The sequence below is a fragment of the Manacus candei genome, unplaced genomic scaffold, assembly GCF_025592945.1.
Source record: "Manacus candei isolate 608988 ecotype Guabito, Panama unplaced genomic scaffold, ASM2559294v1 h1tg000038l, whole genome shotgun sequence".
NCBI lineage: Eukaryota > Metazoa > Chordata > Aves > Passeriformes > Pipridae > Manacus > Manacus candei.
In genome coordinates this window covers 364,312-381,765 of record NW_026138086.1, presented here as the reverse complement: position 1 = coordinate 381,765, position 17,454 = coordinate 364,312, and the positions used below count along the sequence as shown (strand labels likewise).

The window sequence follows — 17,454 nt, the reverse complement described above, 5'->3', positions numbered from 1 at the left end:
GCTCACCAGTGCTGAGTGCAGGGGCAGAATCACTTCCCTGGACCTGTTGGCCACCCTGTTCCTGAGCCAGGCCAGGATCCATTGGCCTTCTTGGCCACACTGCTGGCTCATGTGCTGGCTGTGCCTGTCCTCAGTGGAGTGAGCTGGGACCTTAATGGCACATTAAGACTTTGCAAGAAGCTGTATTAACACACATTAAACATTAAAGCAAACCCAGGTCAGGTCCTGGCTGGGGGAAGGCAGGTCCCCCCCTCTTCAGCCCAGTTACTGCCTCTTATGTAAGGCCACGTTTGGCCCCGTCCACGTTCCTCTGCAGGAAGCACAACCCCTTCCCTGAGGCTTTTCTGAGCAGGGGCCCTGCTCAGGCTCCTCCCAGGAACTCTCACGTTCAGGAGCAGCCCCAGAGAGCCCCCCGAGGCTGGCCAACATCTAATCACGGAATTATTACATGGCTCCCTTCATCCAGCTGGAAGAAAACAAACTCCAAGCAAGACTTTTCCATTAGGCACCGGTAGAGAGCACGGGCTGAGCCTCTGCTGCTGCCAGGACACAGCTCAGCACAGTTTCTCAGGGTGACACAGGCTACAATGAGCCCAGACACCCCGTCCCCAGGGCCCTCATCCCCCAGGGATCTATCCCAGTGCTCACCTGTGCACTCTGGACTGGTCCCAGTCCACGTCCCGTTCACGGTGCAGTGCCTGCTCAGCACCCCTGTGGAGTAATAGCCCTCCCTGCACTGGTAAATGATGGAGCTGGAGAAGACCAGGCCGTCGTTGAAGATGACCCTGGCATTGCTGGGGGTTCCTGGGTTCCCACAGGATATCACTGGAAAGCAAAATGGCACAGTTAAAAAAAAAACCAAACCACCACGAAACACAAACGACCCCCCCAAAAAACGAGGCTTTCCTCCTGCAGTGAACTGTTCTCAGTGAAAGCAAGATGTGCTGCAGAGCTGCTGGATCAGCTCAGAGGGAAGGGGCTGTTCCATGGAAAAGCAGCTGCATCAACGCAGCAGGATCCCCAGACCACTCCCCAGCTCAGAGCAGGGCTCTGCCCTTCCAAGGATCTGCATCTCTCTCAGGGGACTGGAAAACACTCTGTCCCTGCATCCACTGAAGCTCCAGCCCTGCTGCTCTCCCAGGCACATCCTGGGAGAATCCCCCCTGCCTGATGGACTTGTGTCCATTTACTGCAGGGCCTTATCCTGCAATAATCAGCCTCGTGGTCCCACAGCTTAACAAAGCAGTGGTGCCAAGCCTGGAGTCCCTCCACATTCCAGGAGTTTGGGAGCCTGGAGCTGAGTGTGTCACTTTGCCTTTGGGATCCTAAAATATCCTGAGTTGGAAGGGACCCACGAGGATCAGAGGCCAAGTCCTAATGTTGGGATGTCAACAACTGTGCAGCATTGAGAGGAAGGAGAACAGTAAGGGAGCTTGCTGCCCTCCCACTGTGGCACTGCTCACTGCCCAGCCATAGCCAATTATCCCTTCAGAGGAGGGAGAATATCCTGGGAATACAATTACAGGCTTGTCAGTGCCCAAGTTTTATGTCTGAAGTGCCTCAGCACCCCTGGAACCAAAAGGCCTGGGGATGGTGGAGCACAGAGCCCTGCCAGGACAAAATAAGCACCTGCAGTAATTGCCCCCAGCCCCTCACTGACTCCGAAATTACAGCACCCAAAAGAAAATCACAGGAATCAAGGAAAGGCTTCAGCCACAAATCCCAGAACACTCCTGGCTGCCCCCCTTCCCCAGCAACACCCCAAAAGCTCTGTGAGAGCAGGGACCCACGGTGACCCATCCTGGGCCCTCCCTGCACCACACACTCCAGTTTTTCCAGTTGTTCTCCACGGGGAAGCACAAACTCCAGCAGGAATGCAACAAGCACAGCCCACCAAGGCGAGGAGAGGAGCCTTCCCCTCTTGCTGCTTGGTTTGCTGACAGCCTGTTAACACAGGAGCTGCTTGGAGGCAGATCTGTCTGACAGGAGGAAACTAATAACTGCTCTGGGCTGTGTGCACACAACTCCTCGTGGCTCCCGAGGTGGAGCTCATTACAGATTCCAGTGTCATTTCCCAGAGATGCTGGGATAAAAGTCAGATTCCATCACCTCAGAAAAAAGCTCTGAATTACCATTTCACTGCCTGCCCGTCCATCAGTTCCCTCCTGCCCACCCTCCTCCACTTCTTCATGTGGCCAAAAACACACACACGGACGACCCCCAAATTATTACTTTTGGGATTAGGAGGGGACTCGTGGGAATGGTTTAATGGCAGAGTGGATCAGCTGGGACCTGCATGGGCCAGACACAAGAGAAGTCATAAATATAAGGATGAAAGGATTGAATGTCTGAAACAGCAATTTAAATATCAGTAGGATCTAATCATGCAAGAGAGCAGTAAGGGGGCAAATAATTCCCTCTGGCTGCAGTGGGAGGTGTAAAATGAATTAGGAACACGAAAAAAATGGTTTCTGAGGCCACTGGGGGGGGCCTGCAAACAGGGACAGTGGGACCCCTGACAACAACCAGAGCTGATCCCCACGATCCCATCCCTGCAGGGGGAATCTGGGAAGCTCCTGCCTCTTACAAAGTGCCTCTGCTACAGAAAACATCCCAGCTCAGAGGTGCTCCAGAGCTCAGCAATAATTAATCGGGTTCCAATCCACACACATCCATTTTCTGAAAAGCTTTCAGGTTTCCCTTTGCCTTCCTTTGCTGCTTCCTGTGAGTTTTACAGCGAGAAGCTGCTGGGAGGAGGGAATTTCTCTGGGTCCTGATCGGGCACGTTCAGACGATGCTCAGACGAGGCCACTGAGCTGCCCCCCCAGCACCCTGAGCAGGGCAAGGAGCAAGTGCTGGTACTCATGAAACATTTAATTTCTCCTCACTCTGCCCAGAAACCCCCCCCTGGACACAGTGAGAGGGGTGTGAGGAGCAGCCAGCCCCTCTCTCAGGCATGAGGCGCCAGCGGTGCCTGTCACTGAGGTTACATGTGAGCTTGTGTCCTTTGCATGTCCCCCCTCCTCTGAGCTGCTCCTCATAACCCCCAGTTCTTCTTTCAGGCTCTGCTCCCATCCCAAACACTCTCCTAATGATGTCTGACACATCAGCAGGACCTCCTGCTGGAAGAAGGGACAGCTCAGGGCTTGTGGAGTCTCAAAGCCTTTCCTTCAGGGCTGGTAATTTCCAGGCTGTTTAATTTAACCAGTAACCCATAACCCACCCAACTATGCAGAGAGAGGAAGAATAAAACAGTCTAGACCCGAATCCCAGCCCTGCCACCTCCCATGTCCTCAGCAGTCAAATGAGCAGCAGACAAAACTCTGCTCCTTTTCCCACTGTTATCGCTTAAAATAAATCATTTCTCTCTACTGAAACTGCCAAAGAGCAGCCAGAGCCCTGACTCATTTTGGATGCAGCTTTAATTCCCTCGGAGAAACAACAAACACTATAAAAGCAAATATTCTGCTCAGCTTTTAAGAGGGGGAGGGAGTGTAGAGTACAACTGTGAGCCCCTTCCCGCATCGCTCCTCGGCGAACACAGACAGGGCATCAGGAAGGAGGAGAAAGGAGGAAAAAAAAGCCCCAAACATCTAAAATTACATTTACACTTTAAAATTTGCTGGAAATTAAAGCTAAATGAGGCCTGAAATCTGCCATTTTGGAAAGCTGCTCTTACTGAGCACAACAAAAGCAGAGCTCCACAAACCCGAGTGAAGCAGGAGGCTCAGGCAGAGCCCCTGCAACTCATCTCAGTTCACTCCAAACCATTTGTCCATTCTGGGAAAAGCAGCTGGGACTTCTTCCTGCCTCCCTGTTCCCTTGGTTCCCTTAGAAGATGTTTTAGTGGGTAAAAGGTATGAGATCCAGAGCTGAGGAGTTCCAAGGTGACCCCACACCCCCTGGACTGGTCCCGGTGCAGGAGGACACGATGGTGCAACATCAGCTCCCTGACCCCTAAGTCAGGCAGATCCTTTGGAACTGAACCTGTTAGAGCATCTTACCCTCTCTGAAATGCAGATAAGGGCTTTTCTCTCCTTCCCTCCTATTCCTGCTGTTGGATTTGCACTGTGTCCACAGGCACTTCCACGTCCCTGTGCTGTGGGTCCCCATCTCCTGCTCCTCGGGCTGAGCCCCTCTGTGCCCACCCAGCAGCTGATCTGGGCAGCAACTTCCATGAGCTCCCTGGTGACGTGTGAAGCACCATCAGCCTTGATTTTGCTCCATTTTGGGAGCTGGGAGCAGCAAACCCACAGCTGAGTCCTGGTTAATGCACCACCGAGGTGCCCATTCCTCCCAAGGACCCCCCTGGGCACTCAGCCTTCCCCTCCAACTGCCAGGAATTCACCCCAAAGTCAACTCCCCTCTCCCTCTCCTATAAATACCTGTTCCAGAGGGCTGAACACACCACTCAAAGTGCAGCCAGAGAACTTGGGACTCGTGGTGAATACAAATGACAGGGACCAGCTCATCCCTGGGCATCACTCTCCTACACTGGCCAGTCAGCACTTAACATTAAGTGACTACATTAGAGGCATAATGTTATTATTATTCATAAAGTATGGGAAAAAAAATCTGCCAGGGATCTGGATTTTGGTGCCTCTGGAACCTGATGGGTTATTTATCCTGAGATTAATGAACAGAGCCTTCCCACTGATGGAAAAAAACAGAGAGGGGAAAAAAGAACCTCCCGAGATCTGAGTGTATTAATAACATGATTCAGTGTCTTTTCAATCAAGAGCACCATCAATTTGGAATAAATTTCCAATTCATTTACAAACTCTCTCTAAGCTTTTGGCTTTTGAAACAGCTGGAGAGAAGCACTTGCCCAGGTCTCCTTGCACTTGGTCTCCTGCCTCATTTTTGGCTTTTGTTCTTACCCCAGCTGGTTTTTAAACACTTGTCTAAAACAGTAGCAGGGAGCAGCAGAGCCCAGAGAATCCAGTGAGGGGATTATTTATTGGATTATAGGGTCTTACTTGATTCCTTCAAATGGAAAAATCAGGGGGTTTGGGGCTTTCAAACACAAAAAATGTGCTTACTGGATTATAATTTGCATTTTGCATTTCTGCTTAATGGAAATGACTCTTGCTTGTGCCAGTTCCAGCTCTGAGGGAGGGTGGAATCTGCTGGTGTTTCTCATTCTGCTGAATTTCCCCCACAAGGCAACAAGGAATTAGTGGCACCCAGAGTTCTGACACCAAAAAAAGGCTGTTTCTGATCAGGAGGATCAGGGGACCCCAGTGATTCCTGAACAATGGTCTGGGGGGGGGGATGGCAGGAAATAAGGACCAGATCCCAAAGGCTCTTCCTGCCCTACACCTCCACCCAGATGTTGGCACTGACCTGAGTATCCCAAACCCCTTCTGCTGGAGCAGAACCCAGCTGGGGCTGCAGAGAAGTGATGCTCCAAAACCCCTCCTGTGGGGTGTGACCCACGGATGGCTGGGAGGAGGAGGAGGAGAACCCAGGAGGAGGAGGCTCCTGGGCACATATTTCCTCCTCAGTGTTTGGAGGAGGTGACAAGCAAGAGAATCCTCTCTCTCTGATTTCACAGAATCCCAGAATCAGCTGGGTTGGAAGGGACCTCCGAGATCATCAAGTCCAACCCTTGATCCAACCCTGCTGTGGTTCCCAGCCCATGGCACTGATGCCACATCCAGTCCCATCTTAAAAACCTCCAGGGATGGAGAATCCACCCCTTCCCTGGGCAGCCCATTCCAATGGCTGAGCACCCTCTCTGCAAAGAAATTCTTCCTGATCTCCAACCTAACCCTCCCCTGGCACAGCTGAAGACCCAGCCCTCTTGTCTTGCTGATGGTTGCCTGGGAAAAGAGACCAACCCCCCCTGGCTCCCCCCTCCTGTCAGGGAGTTGCAGAGAGTGAGGAGGTCTCCCCTGAGCCTCCTCCTCTCCAGGCTGAGCCCCCCCAGCTCCCTCAGCCTCTCCTCACAGCACTTGTGCTCCAGTCCCTTCCCCAGCCTCGTTGCCCTTCTCTGGACCTGCTCCAGCCCCTCCATGTCCTTCCTGAGCTGAGGGCCCAGAACTGGACACAGCACTCCAGGGGTGGCCTCACCAGTGCTGAGTGCAGGGGCAGAATCACTTCCCTGGACCTGTTGGCCACCCTGTTCCTGAGCCAGGCCAGGATCCATCAGCCCTCTTGTCCCCCTGGGCACACTGTTCCACACTGTTCCAGCACCAAACGGCCGCTGGCAGAGGGGCCGGGCTGGGGTGATGCTGGGGTGATTCTGGGGTGATTCTGGGGTGATGCTGGGGTGATTCTGGGGTGATTCTGGGGACAGCCAGGGGGCTGGGGAGGTGCCAGTACCTTCACACTCGGGCTGGGTGCCGCTCCAGGAGCCGTTGGCCTGGCAGGTCCTGTCGGAGGAGCCGCGCAGGGCGTAGCCGGGCTCGCAGCTGAACCGCACCACGCTGCCCACGTCGAAGGTGTCCCCCAGCCCGATGCCATGGGAGGGGATCCCCGGGTCACCACACACGCCCTGGCTGCCCCCTGCACGGAGAGAGCAAGCCTGTGATGAGTTTGGACCTTCTTCCCCCCTCCGAGGGGAATTTAACTCTGACTGGCTGCAGGAATTCCAGATGGAACCCCCCCACACACACTCCTGGTTTGAAGCTTGTTGCAAACCATGGCCATGACTCCTGAATGCCAGGATGGAGCTTCCACCAGCTGCAGCTGCTTCTGGTGGCAGCTGCTCCAGCATCAATCATGTGGACACTCTGAGGCACTCTGTGACTCCTGGGGACAGTCCTGTGCAGGGCCTGCAGCTGGACTCCATGAGCCCTGGGGGTCACATTCCGTGATTCCGGGGTTGCTTTCCCTCCAAGCAAGAACTCCAGTGTGCTCCAAGCCCCCCCAGCACACCCCACTGTATTCACAGAACAGGAGCTGTGGGGTTTGGAGCACGGAGGGGGAGAAACATCCACTCCTGCAGGCTGGGAGCACTCGGAGCTGGAATTGGGGAGCAGCTGGCAGGGGTGCCCTGGAGCAGGCTGGAGGGATGCCCACCTCCCTGCTGCCTGCACCGTGTTCCTGGCTTGCTCCCCCACCAATCTGTGTGAACACATCCCCTCCCAGGGCAGGAGAGCCCATTTCCCTGTGGCAGCTGGTGATGAAGTGCCCAGTTCTGGGCCCTCTCGCTGCAGGTCCAGCCCCTGCTCCGTGTGACACAGAACATAATGAGCACATCCATCATGTGGGGAATGAACTTCCCTGGGCACAGAAGGGGCAGAATGCTCCAGGTCCAACATTTCCTTTCACATAATGACTCGTGCCCAGGTCTTTTCTTTCATCTGGCAAAAAGTGCTGTCACACCGTGGGGATCCTCCACACCCAGCCTCTGGCAGGAGCCCCGGGCTCTGCTCTGCCTCCTCCCTGCTCCTCTAACTGCTCCACCTGAGTCTGGTGGGAAGGAGGAGCCTTTCTCCAAGCCTTGGGGTGCAAATGATGGTTCTGGGATCCTGGGCATCCACCCAGCACCCCCCTGAGGGCCATCAGCCTCCAAGAAGTCATTCAGCAAACACAGCAGGTGTCAGTAGGAACTAGGCAGAACAAATCTGAGTGTTCCCAAAAATCCACCCACAGAGATGACAGGAGAGAGTGAGGAAGAACTACATGGGGAGAAGGCATGAACTGGAGCAGAAAACCCTCCTGAGCAGCTCCAGAGCAGGAACTCTGCAGACATGGCTGCTGAACACCAGGATGACTCCACTTAATTTCCCTTCCCCTTCCAAATCAGAGGTTAAACTTGGTCAAGTGGTGCTGCTGAATCTAAGTGGCATTATTAAAAATTAACACTTGTCCCGAGTGCTTTGCTCATTATGTCACATCCCGTGTGTTGTCCAAGGAACAAAGGATGGGATGGCTTGGGGAGGGCTTTGCACAGCACCCCACCCAGTCACCCAGCACCCTTCCCTCTGCTGGAGGCCACCAGACCCCCCTGTGTCAGCACATCTCACTGCATCCCCCAGGATCTTGACCCAAATCTGTTCCACCAGGGACTTTTTCTGCGTATTAGGATGTCCTCAGGGCAAGACCTTTCCCACCCAGGAGTGGGGAAGGACTTCTGCTGCCAAACCCCTCTCTGTGGAGATGCTGATGATGTGGAAACTCATTGTAGCAGCTTCCACCTGCCTGGTGCAGGCCTGGGGCTGCTGTGGGGCTGGAACAGCAGATGTCAGGTCCTGGAAAGAGCTCCTTTTATTGGAGAGCACAGGGAAGAGGGTCAGATGGTGCAGACAGGGTGCAAGGACCCAGTTTTGCATCCCACACGTTCCTCCTGCCCGGGCTCTGCAGGGAGAACTCCTGAGCAGCAGCTGCAGCTCCCTCCCAGCCCAGCCATGTGCTGCAGGGATTTATTTCTCCTCCTGCCAGCCCAGAGCTTCACTCCCTGCCAGTGCTGATCAAGGTGCAGGAGGCTGGGTGGCTCAGACACGAGGATTTCCAGCCCTCCACACCCTCCCTCTGTACCAGGGGGGCTTCTCCAGCTCAGAGCCCCTCAGGTGCCCCCTCACAGGGTAAAAGGGCTGGAGGATGATCACAGAAGCACAGAATTGGAAGGGACCCACAAGGATCATCCAGTCCAACCCTGGCCCTGCACAGGACCATCCCCAAAAGTCACCCCCTGTGCCCCAGAGGATCAGCCAAACCCTCCTGGAGCTCTGGCAGCTTTGGGGCTGTGCCCACTGCCCTGGGGAGCCTGGGCAGTGCCCAACCAAAGTTCTTCTGGGGGAAGAACCTTTGCCTGAGATCCAACCTGAGCCTGCCCTGACACAGCTCCAGCCCTTCCCTGGCTGCTGTCCCTGGTCCCCCCAGAGCAGAGCTCAGTCCCTGCCCCTCCTCTGCCCCTGCCCAGGCAGTTGGAACTGCACTGAGGTCTCCCCTCAGTCTCCTCTTCCCCAGCTGAACACCCCAAGTGCCCTCAGTGTCCTCCCCCGGCTCCAAACCCAGGCCCTTCCCAAACTCGTTGCCCTCCCTTGGACCCTCTCCACTGGCTCAATGTCTTCCCTCCTCTGTGCTGGGAGTGCCCCCCGCCCTCCCTGGCCAGCCCCTGACCTGAGCAGTGGGGCAGGGCCCCGCTCCAGCGCCCGTCCAGCTGGCACATCCGCGTGGAATTCCCGACCAGCGTCCGCTTCCCGAGGCAGCTGTACCGGACCACGGAGCCCACGGTGTGCTTGTCCCCCGAGAGCTGGGCGTGGGGAGGGGACCCGGGGTGGCCACAGGACACCACTGCAGGAGACACAGGCCACAGCTTCAGCCCCACAGCGTGGGGTGGGTTGGGAGGCACCTCAAGGACCAGCTCACTCCAACCCCCGCCGCGGGCAGGGACACCTTCCATCGGGCCAGGCTGCTCCAACCTGGCCTGGGACACTCCCAGCTTCTCTGGGCCACCTGTGCCAGGGCCTCAGTGCCCTCAGAGAAAAGCTCAATGCGCAGAAAACAAAGACATGCAAAAATCTCTGGGTTTTTTTTTAACCCCACAAACCCACATGTTCGGTTGTAAAACCAACCCGAGCTTCCAAAGCTTTGAGAGCGCCCACAAATCCTCCAAGCCACGCTCAGCATTTTAAGGCAGGAGATCCCTGGCACTCAGCTGGCAGGCTGGGGGCTGAGGGATATCAGGCTCCAGGTTTTTAACAGGTAAATCCCCCCTTGGAGCCCCCCCAGCTGTGGTACCAGGGGGGATGTCACTTCTGAATTCCCCAGGGCCTGTGCAGGGTCTGCAGGGTGAGGACGGGACATGCTGCTCACAGGAGGAAAGGAAAATGTGCCCAAAACTCCTTTGCATGGCTGGGTGTGGAGGGATAATACAGGGGGAAAAAAAAAGGATCAGCCATGGCTTTGGAACAGCTTCAGCCAGTTCAGACTCCAGGAGCTCCATGGCCATTCCTTATCCAGGGAATGGGACTGCAGCTGGTTTTGTGTCCAAAGGGACAAACTGGCTGTGCTGGGGGGGTGGGTCCTGCCTGCACCACCAGCTCACTGGGCAACTAGGATACAGTTTGGATCCTGATTTCTCCCAGTGTAGGAAAGGGGACATGGGGACATCACCACTGACATCCTCCCACAGTCCACGGAGACCTCCTGGCCTGGGTGTTCCACGAGACCACTGGGAGGATTCTGTGCCTTTCCACAAAGCCAAACCATCACCCAGAACCTCCCAGTCCCAACCCTGGTGGCAGAAAGGGCCAGGATCCCAGGGGAAAAAAAAAAAAAGGGGATAAAACCAGAGCAAGGGTGAGGAAGCAAATGCTCTTCAGCACCTGCTCTGCAGCAGAAGGAATTCATTCTGTATTTCCTTCGGTGTCATCTCCCTCCCCGAAAGCCCTGGGGATGAGTGGGAGTGTGACCCCACTCAGGTGTCACCTGAGGGGTGTCACCTCACTCAGGGGTGTCACTCAGGGGTGTGTCCCCACCCAGGTGAGCTGCAGGTTCCTTCCCAGGCAGGTTTTTGCTCCAGAGGTGCTTTTGCCCTTCTCCCCCTGCCCTGTTTTGGCTGGAGCTGCTCAGAACCAGGAACACCCACCGGGCTCTGCCTTCCCCTGCAGATGGAACCCACCTCCAAGGGGATCTCTCTCCTCACACCACCACCTTCCCCTCCATGGGCAGGACCTGGAGCCTACTGACAGAAGGATTCCCATGGATTCCCAAAGTTTTGACACTGAGCTGAGCAAGAAGGAACTCCCCGGGCTGCAGCCCCGGGGTGGGTGGGATTGTTCTGGATCGTTCTGGAGCACTTACAAAGACACTGTGGGAGGGCACGGTCCCAAGTGCCATCCCCCTGACAGGTGAGGACGTGTGTCCCCAACAGGTAATATCCATGGCTGCACTGATAGGACACAGTTGTTCCAAAGCTGAATCTGTGGGGCCCGCTGGGCTGCACTTGCCGGACGCTGTTTTCCAGGTGCCCGGGGTCAGTACAGTTTACAACTGCAAACAAACAACAAAAAACCATCATAGCACAAACCAAAGGGGGTGACAGAGCAGAGGGTTCTCCAGGAAAGAGCAGGGAGATGGGGGGAAAACTGCAAATCACACATGCAGCGAGTTAAAGGGGTTTTTTTTTCCCCTCCTGGTCTTTTGTTTTGTTTTGAGATTCTTTAGGGTGGAAATAGGAAAAAAAAAGATGATTATTTCAAGGAAAAAGAGAGTCAAGGCAATGCTGCAGGGGCTCATCTGGCCATGCAAGGCTCAGCAGCAGAGCCTGGATCTCTGGTCCCAAATGGGGACACACATTATCCAGTTGGGAATAAATGATCCTAAACTGGGATGTGCATTACCCAATTAGGAATAAGTGATCCCAAACTGGGACATACATTCTCCAATTAGGACTAAGTGATCCCAAACTGGGATGTGCATTACCCAATTAGGAATAAATGATCCCAAACTGGGATGTGCATTACCCAATTAGGAATAGGTGATCCCAAAATGGGACATATATTCTCCAATTAGGAATAAGTGATCCCAAACTGGGACATACATTCTCCAATTAAGAGTAAGTGATCCCAAACTGGGATGTACAGTACCCAATTAGGAATAAGTGATCCCAAACTGGGATATACATTCTCCAGTTGGGAATAACCAATTCTTTGACCAACACAGCAACAGCATCGACAGAGATACTGGATTCAGGGAGTACAGAGGGAGGGAGTGCAGGGAGGGGAGGGAATTTGATAAGTGAACCTCAGTGCTGATCCCAGGGGAAGTTGGGCAGCCCAGAAGGAAAAAGGGCTCTGCACAAAACTGGGGGGTTGGAGTAAAACTGCTCTGGGGTCACCAGGGCTGAGCTGGGATTTCCTGGTGTGCCACCCACCCCTCAAAGCCTTGGAGGATGCAGGGTCAGAGAAAAGCCCCGGGGTAAAACCAGCTTTGTTCCATGAGGTTCCCCCCGGCCCTCGGAGCTCAGGCGCCGCTCGGACGCTCCCGAGGAACCACCAGGAATTTCTGGGGTTTAGGAACTCAGAGAAGCCAGGGAGGAAGGCCCAGCCCTGCCCTCCCCAGTTCTCCTGGAGCACTCACCACGGCAGGAGGGCAGGGTGCTGCTCCACTGGCCGTTGGCCAGGCACTGGGATTGGGATGCCCCTTCCAGGCGGAAGCCGGGGTTGCACACGAACTTGGCCACGTCGTTGAGGTTGAACTGAGTGCCCTGGGTCAGGCCGTTGGCAGGGTTGCCAGGGTGCCCACAGGTGATGGCTACAAGCAGAAAGTGGAGATATTACCTATATTTTTTTATTTTATTTTTTTTTCTCCCCTGGAAGAAGGCAGATCATCCGTTTGTGATGAATAATTGTGATTCGTGAAACAAACGGGTGGTGACATCCAAACAAAACTAACGGATTGCAAAACTTAATTACACCCCCATAAAGAAATAAAACAGACCCTTACAAGGCCAAGGGGCCCTGAAACCTCCCTACTATCCCAAGAATAAAATATGGTAGAACTTTAAATCTATTTGTCCAAGAATGCATGAATTGTGACCAGTTGTAGAGATAACCATTTAGCTTCAGCTGTAAGAAAACCCCTATATTAAATACTTAGCAAAAAACTGTAAAATGTCTATGTATATGAGATAATTAATATGCATGAAGTAGCTAAGATAAATGTCAAATGTACACTGTAGTGTGTGTGCAGATTTGGGAAACCTGTCCCCATTTCTGTCACCCAGCCGGCTGTGCTTGCTTTTACCAGATAATAAACTCCGATTCAAAAACTTAGAGGAACTCGAGATTTTGTTTATCACATGTTGGAAAAAGTCCTCGAGGTCAGAGAGCATAAAAAAAACCCACCCCCATCAATCCTGAAACCTGCACTGCCTTCAAAGGTTTGGGCCCAGCTCTGCTGAAATAGTGACTCAAGTGGAGAGCACAGGGTCTTTGTTCATTTGACTGGCAGGAGGGATTCTCTGCATCACTCTCTGAGCACTGAGTGCCAGTACCCTACTGACTGACACCATAAATCCCCAGAGCTCCTCTTCAAAAATCCCAGCTCCTGCTCTTCATCTACTGCCTCCCATCACTCTGGGCATCATACACCATCACAAAACCTGCTGCTCCCCCCTCTCTCTGCTGCCAGTCAGGTTTCTGCTCACTGCAGTAAAAAGTTACACCTGGAGGGAGAGTTAAAAGAGAGGGGAAAATATGAGAAAAATCAGTTTTCTAGCATATGGCCTGGAAAGGTTAAATCTGCCTGCTCGAAGTGGGAGAAACTTTGGGGGAAAACCTCAATTTCCAAAGCCCTGAAATGTGGGGGTTTGTGTAGTTCTTCTTCCTGGGGCTGCTGTTGGTTTGAGGTGGAAGGGTGCAGGGTCCTGTCTGAGCTGCTCTGGCAACAGCCAGGGAAGGGGAGAGGCAAAGGCTGGAGCAGCAGGAAGCACAGCAGATTCCAAAATTCCAAGTGCTTTTGGAAAGTGCCTGGACCACTGTGCTGGCACAGAGGCAGGTGACACAGGGAGGACACAGCCCCTGATTCCAGCCCAGCAGCAAGTTCCACTGCACAAAAGAAAAGTCAGGATAAACCATAAAGAGTTTTTTGGCTGCTTAAGGGATGTGACACCCTGTGACAGCTGAGGACAAAGCCATATTGATTATTGTCATGCTGAAAAGGGGTAATGGCCCATCAGTACAGCTTTGCTGTGCAGCTGCCAGTGCCAGGAGAAGCTTGAGGGGAAGATGAAATCCCCACAAAAGATCCATAACACATTTGGCTGCCAAGGCTGGACTGTACCACAGGGATGGCAATTTATTCCTTATGCAAGCTGATGGCAGGACAGGGCTGGAAAATGTGAAGGCAGAGAGACCTGCAGTGCTGCAGGTGTCAGGTGCTCTGAGGTGCTTCTGAACATGGTTATATGTGTTTTGAAACAGGTGAGGGATTCTGTCCTGGGGAAAAAAATAATAAAAAAAAAGGCTTCCCACAGTTGCCTGGATCAAAGAGAGCCATTCCCACAGAGGAGGCAACTGCAGCAGGTTTGAAGAGAACACACCAGGGCAGTGGGAGATGAGAGTTTGCTCACACACAGCGTGCCCTGAGCTGTGTCACACCAATAAAGCTCCTTCCAGAGCCCACCAGAGCTCTGCTTAACAGCCTGAAATTCCTGTTATCCACGAGGCCTAACGCTGTGTGACAGCTCCGAGTCATGGGATGGCCTGGGTTGGAAGGGACATTGAAACTCATCTCATTCCAACACCTTCCACTAGCCCAGGTTGCTCCAAGCTGGTCTTGGGCACTTCCAGGGATGGGGCAGCCACAGCTTCTCTGGGCAACCTGTGCCAGGGCCTCACAACCCTCACAGGGAACAGTTTCTTCCCAATATTCCATTTATCCCTGCCTTCTGGCAGTGGGAAGCCATTCCCTTTGTCCTGTCACTAAATGCTCTTGTAAACAGTCTCTCTCTTCACGTTTCTCTTCAGCCCTTTCAGGCACTGCAAGGCCACAATTAGGTCTCCTCAAAGCCTTCTCTTCTCCAGGTTGAACAATCCCAATTCTCCCAAGCCTTTCTTCACAGCAGAGGTGGCTCCAGAACCTCAGATATCCCCCAAATTTTGGAGCCACTGCTAACCTTGACAACTTAATCCTTTTGTTTGTTTGTTTGTTTTCAGGCTGGAATCTGCATATTCACAGACAGGTCATTCCTTACTTCACATCTTGCTATTGCTGTGCCTCAGCACACAAAGCTCCAAACCAGACAGGAGGGATTGGAACAAACACCTGGAGAACCGGGATATGAAACACATGGATTGCACTGCCCATTGATAAGGGGATGCTTAAACTTATTAACACCTTAGAGCTCCAGAGACTTGGTTAATTAGCTTAGTTCCTGGAAAGATAAACGAGTGGGTTGTCCAAGGTGACCTGTGGGTGTGGAGCAGAGGAGTGAGAGTGGCAGTGGAGCACGGAGGGCGGGTCTCCAGGAGGGTTGGCAGGGTTGTGCCAAACAGAAACCCAAAAACAGGGTCTCTCCCTTCACCTGGGCTCAGCCAGGACACATCTGGGCCCACAGTGGGATTTTCAAAGCAGACGGAAGCACAAAAGCAGCAGATCCCGACACCCCCCGCCCCTCTCTCCGAGGGTCAGCACCCTTGGGGTGTGTGTGTGTGTGCACAGCAACCCCCCCAGCCCCCTGTGTGAGCCCTGGGGTCTCTGGGGGTGCCCTTAACCCCCCTGGGTTCCCCCCACCAGCACTGCACGTGCCAGGACGACTGTTCCTCCAGCAACTGCCTCTGTCGGCAGGGGAGGTCTGGGGATCTCTGAGGGGTGCAGGGGGGTCTGGGGGTGCCTGGCGGGGTCTCTGGGGGTTGTGCAGGGGTTTGGGGGTCTCTAGAGTGTTTGGGGGTGCCTGGGGGTTACTGGTGGTGCCCTTAACCCACCCTGTGCCTCCTTCCCCCCAGCACTGCACGTGCCAGGACGACTGTTCCTCCAGCAACTGCCTGTTGGGGTGGGGAGGGCTCTGGGGGGTCTCTGGGGGGGTACAGGAGTTTGGGGGTACCCAGGGGGTGTCTGGGGGTGGCCCCCACCCCTCCTCCTGCCCTCTGGCCGCCCCCAGGGCCGGAGGGAGGTGCCGAGGTGCCCACATACTTACGCACACAGACAGGGGTCTTGCCAGACCAGCGGTGGTCCTGCTGGCAGATGCGCACGGACATGCCGATGAGGCGGAACCCGGGGCTGCACTGGTACACCACGCTGCCCCGGTAGTTGTAGTTCTCCCCGTTGATCTGCCCGTTCACAATGGGGCTGGGGACGCCACAGTGCCCGGCTGGGGGGGAAGGACAGTCACTGGGAATTACCGGGAATCACCACGGGAATCACCGCGGATGCCCCCGGAGGGCATCGCCCATCCCCGAACCTCTCTGGGGAATTGGAGAATCCCAGAATGGTTGGGCTTGGGAGGGACCTTAAAGATCATCTCGTTTCAACCCAGGGACACCCCCCACTAGCCCAGGTTGCTCCAGGCTGGCCTTGGACACTCCCAGGGATGGGGCAGCCACAGCTGGCCCTGCACAGACACCCCAACAATCCCACCCTGTCCTTGAGAGGATCATCCAAACCCTCCTGGAGCTCTGGCAGCCTTGGGGCTGTGCCCACTGCCCTGGGGAGCCTGGGCAGTGCCCAACCACCCTCTGGGGGAAGAACCATTTTCTAACATCCAACCTCACCCTGCCCTGAGTCCTTGCTTGCAGTAAGTAGAAAAAACCCCCCAGTTCCCTCCCAAAACACCATCAGGACTCTTTCTAACACACCGTGGACGCTGCCACCGGGGCTCTTTCCCAACAAACCCCACACCTACCCAGACATCTGACCTCTGCCCCGCTCCAGAGCCCGTTGGCCATGCACTCCCTGACCCGGGAGCCCACCAGGGTGTAGCCAGTGTTGCAGGAGAAGATGGCTGTGGCCCCGTAGCTGGTCAGGGTCCCGATCTTGTTCCCGTTGGGAGGCGTCGGCAGGTCCCCGCAGGAGATAACTAGGACAGACCCCAAAAGCACCGTCAGCAAAACCAGGCTGGGAGCAGCTGGTTTGGGAAGAACCTCCCTCAGTCACTCCTTACTGGAGCAAGGAATGAGTGGGAAAGATTATTAAGTAGTTACAAGGATAATAACAATTCAGAGCCGTGTCAGACAATGTGACAAATACAAGTGCCGTTAATATTTATGTTCAGGACACGAGGGGAGTGCTAAAGACAGGCCAGGAAGAAACTAAAGGAGCTTTTCACACGGAAAGTTTCTCACACAGGAATGTTTCTGCCATTAACCCATTGTCAGGTGCAGTGGGAAACTTGACTTGTAGGAATTCCACAACATCACACGATCCCAGAATGGTTTGGGTGGGAAGGGACCTTAAAGTTCATCCTGTTCCACCCCCTGCCACGGGCAGGGACACCTTCCACTAGCCCAGGTTGCTCCAAGCTGGCCTGGGACACTTCCAGGGATGGGGCAGCTTCTCTGGGCAAGCTGTGCCAGGGCCTCCCCACCCTCCCAGGGAAGGATTCCTTCCCAATATCCCACCCAAATCTCCCCTTTTCCAGCTTAAAGCCATTCCCCCTTGTCCTGTCCCTCCAGGCCCTTGTAAATAGTCTCCCTCCATCCTTCCTCTCAGCTCCCCTCAGGCACTGGAAGGTCACAAGCAGGTCACCCCAAAGCTTTCTCTTGTCCAGGCTGAACAATCCCAATTCTCCCAAGCCCTTGAAATGGCACAAAATTTCCAATGAGAAGTGACACCCAGCTTTTCCCTCACCCTGTGACCTCCAGGACAGAGCTGGCACCTGAAGATGAGACCCCCAGAGGACACCCAGGTGGGTTTGCAGCAGCTGGAGCCCTGCAGCCACAGCTCCCAGCCACACACTTCAGCTCCTCCTTTTTTAATCTTTATTTTCTCTGCCTCAAAGATCTGCAAACCCTCCGGAGCTCCTGCCCTCAGCCAAGGGACTCACGCTGGGTGCTCGTG

General features: G+C 54.4%; 1 protein-coding gene across 1 annotated transcript in view; it reads right to left on the bottom strand.

Annotated features, from left to right (window-relative positions):
- Positions 1-17,454, bottom strand: part of CSMD2 (CUB and Sushi multiple domains 2) — a 245,256-nt gene that overhangs the window by 16,611 nt on the left and 211,191 nt on the right. The window contains exons 53-59 of the mRNA XM_051794414.1: positions 16,301-16,474; positions 15,596-15,769; positions 12,037-12,210; positions 10,759-10,947; positions 9,073-9,246; positions 6,328-6,510; positions 649-825 (exon numbers count right to left, since the gene is read on the bottom strand). Of these exons, the coding sequence (XP_051650374.1) occupies positions 649-825; positions 6,328-6,510; positions 9,073-9,246; positions 10,759-10,947; positions 12,037-12,210; positions 15,596-15,769; positions 16,301-16,474 (1,245 nt within the window). The remainder of the gene's footprint in view (positions 1-648; positions 826-6,327; positions 6,511-9,072; positions 9,247-10,758; positions 10,948-12,036; positions 12,211-15,595; positions 15,770-16,300; positions 16,475-17,454) is intronic.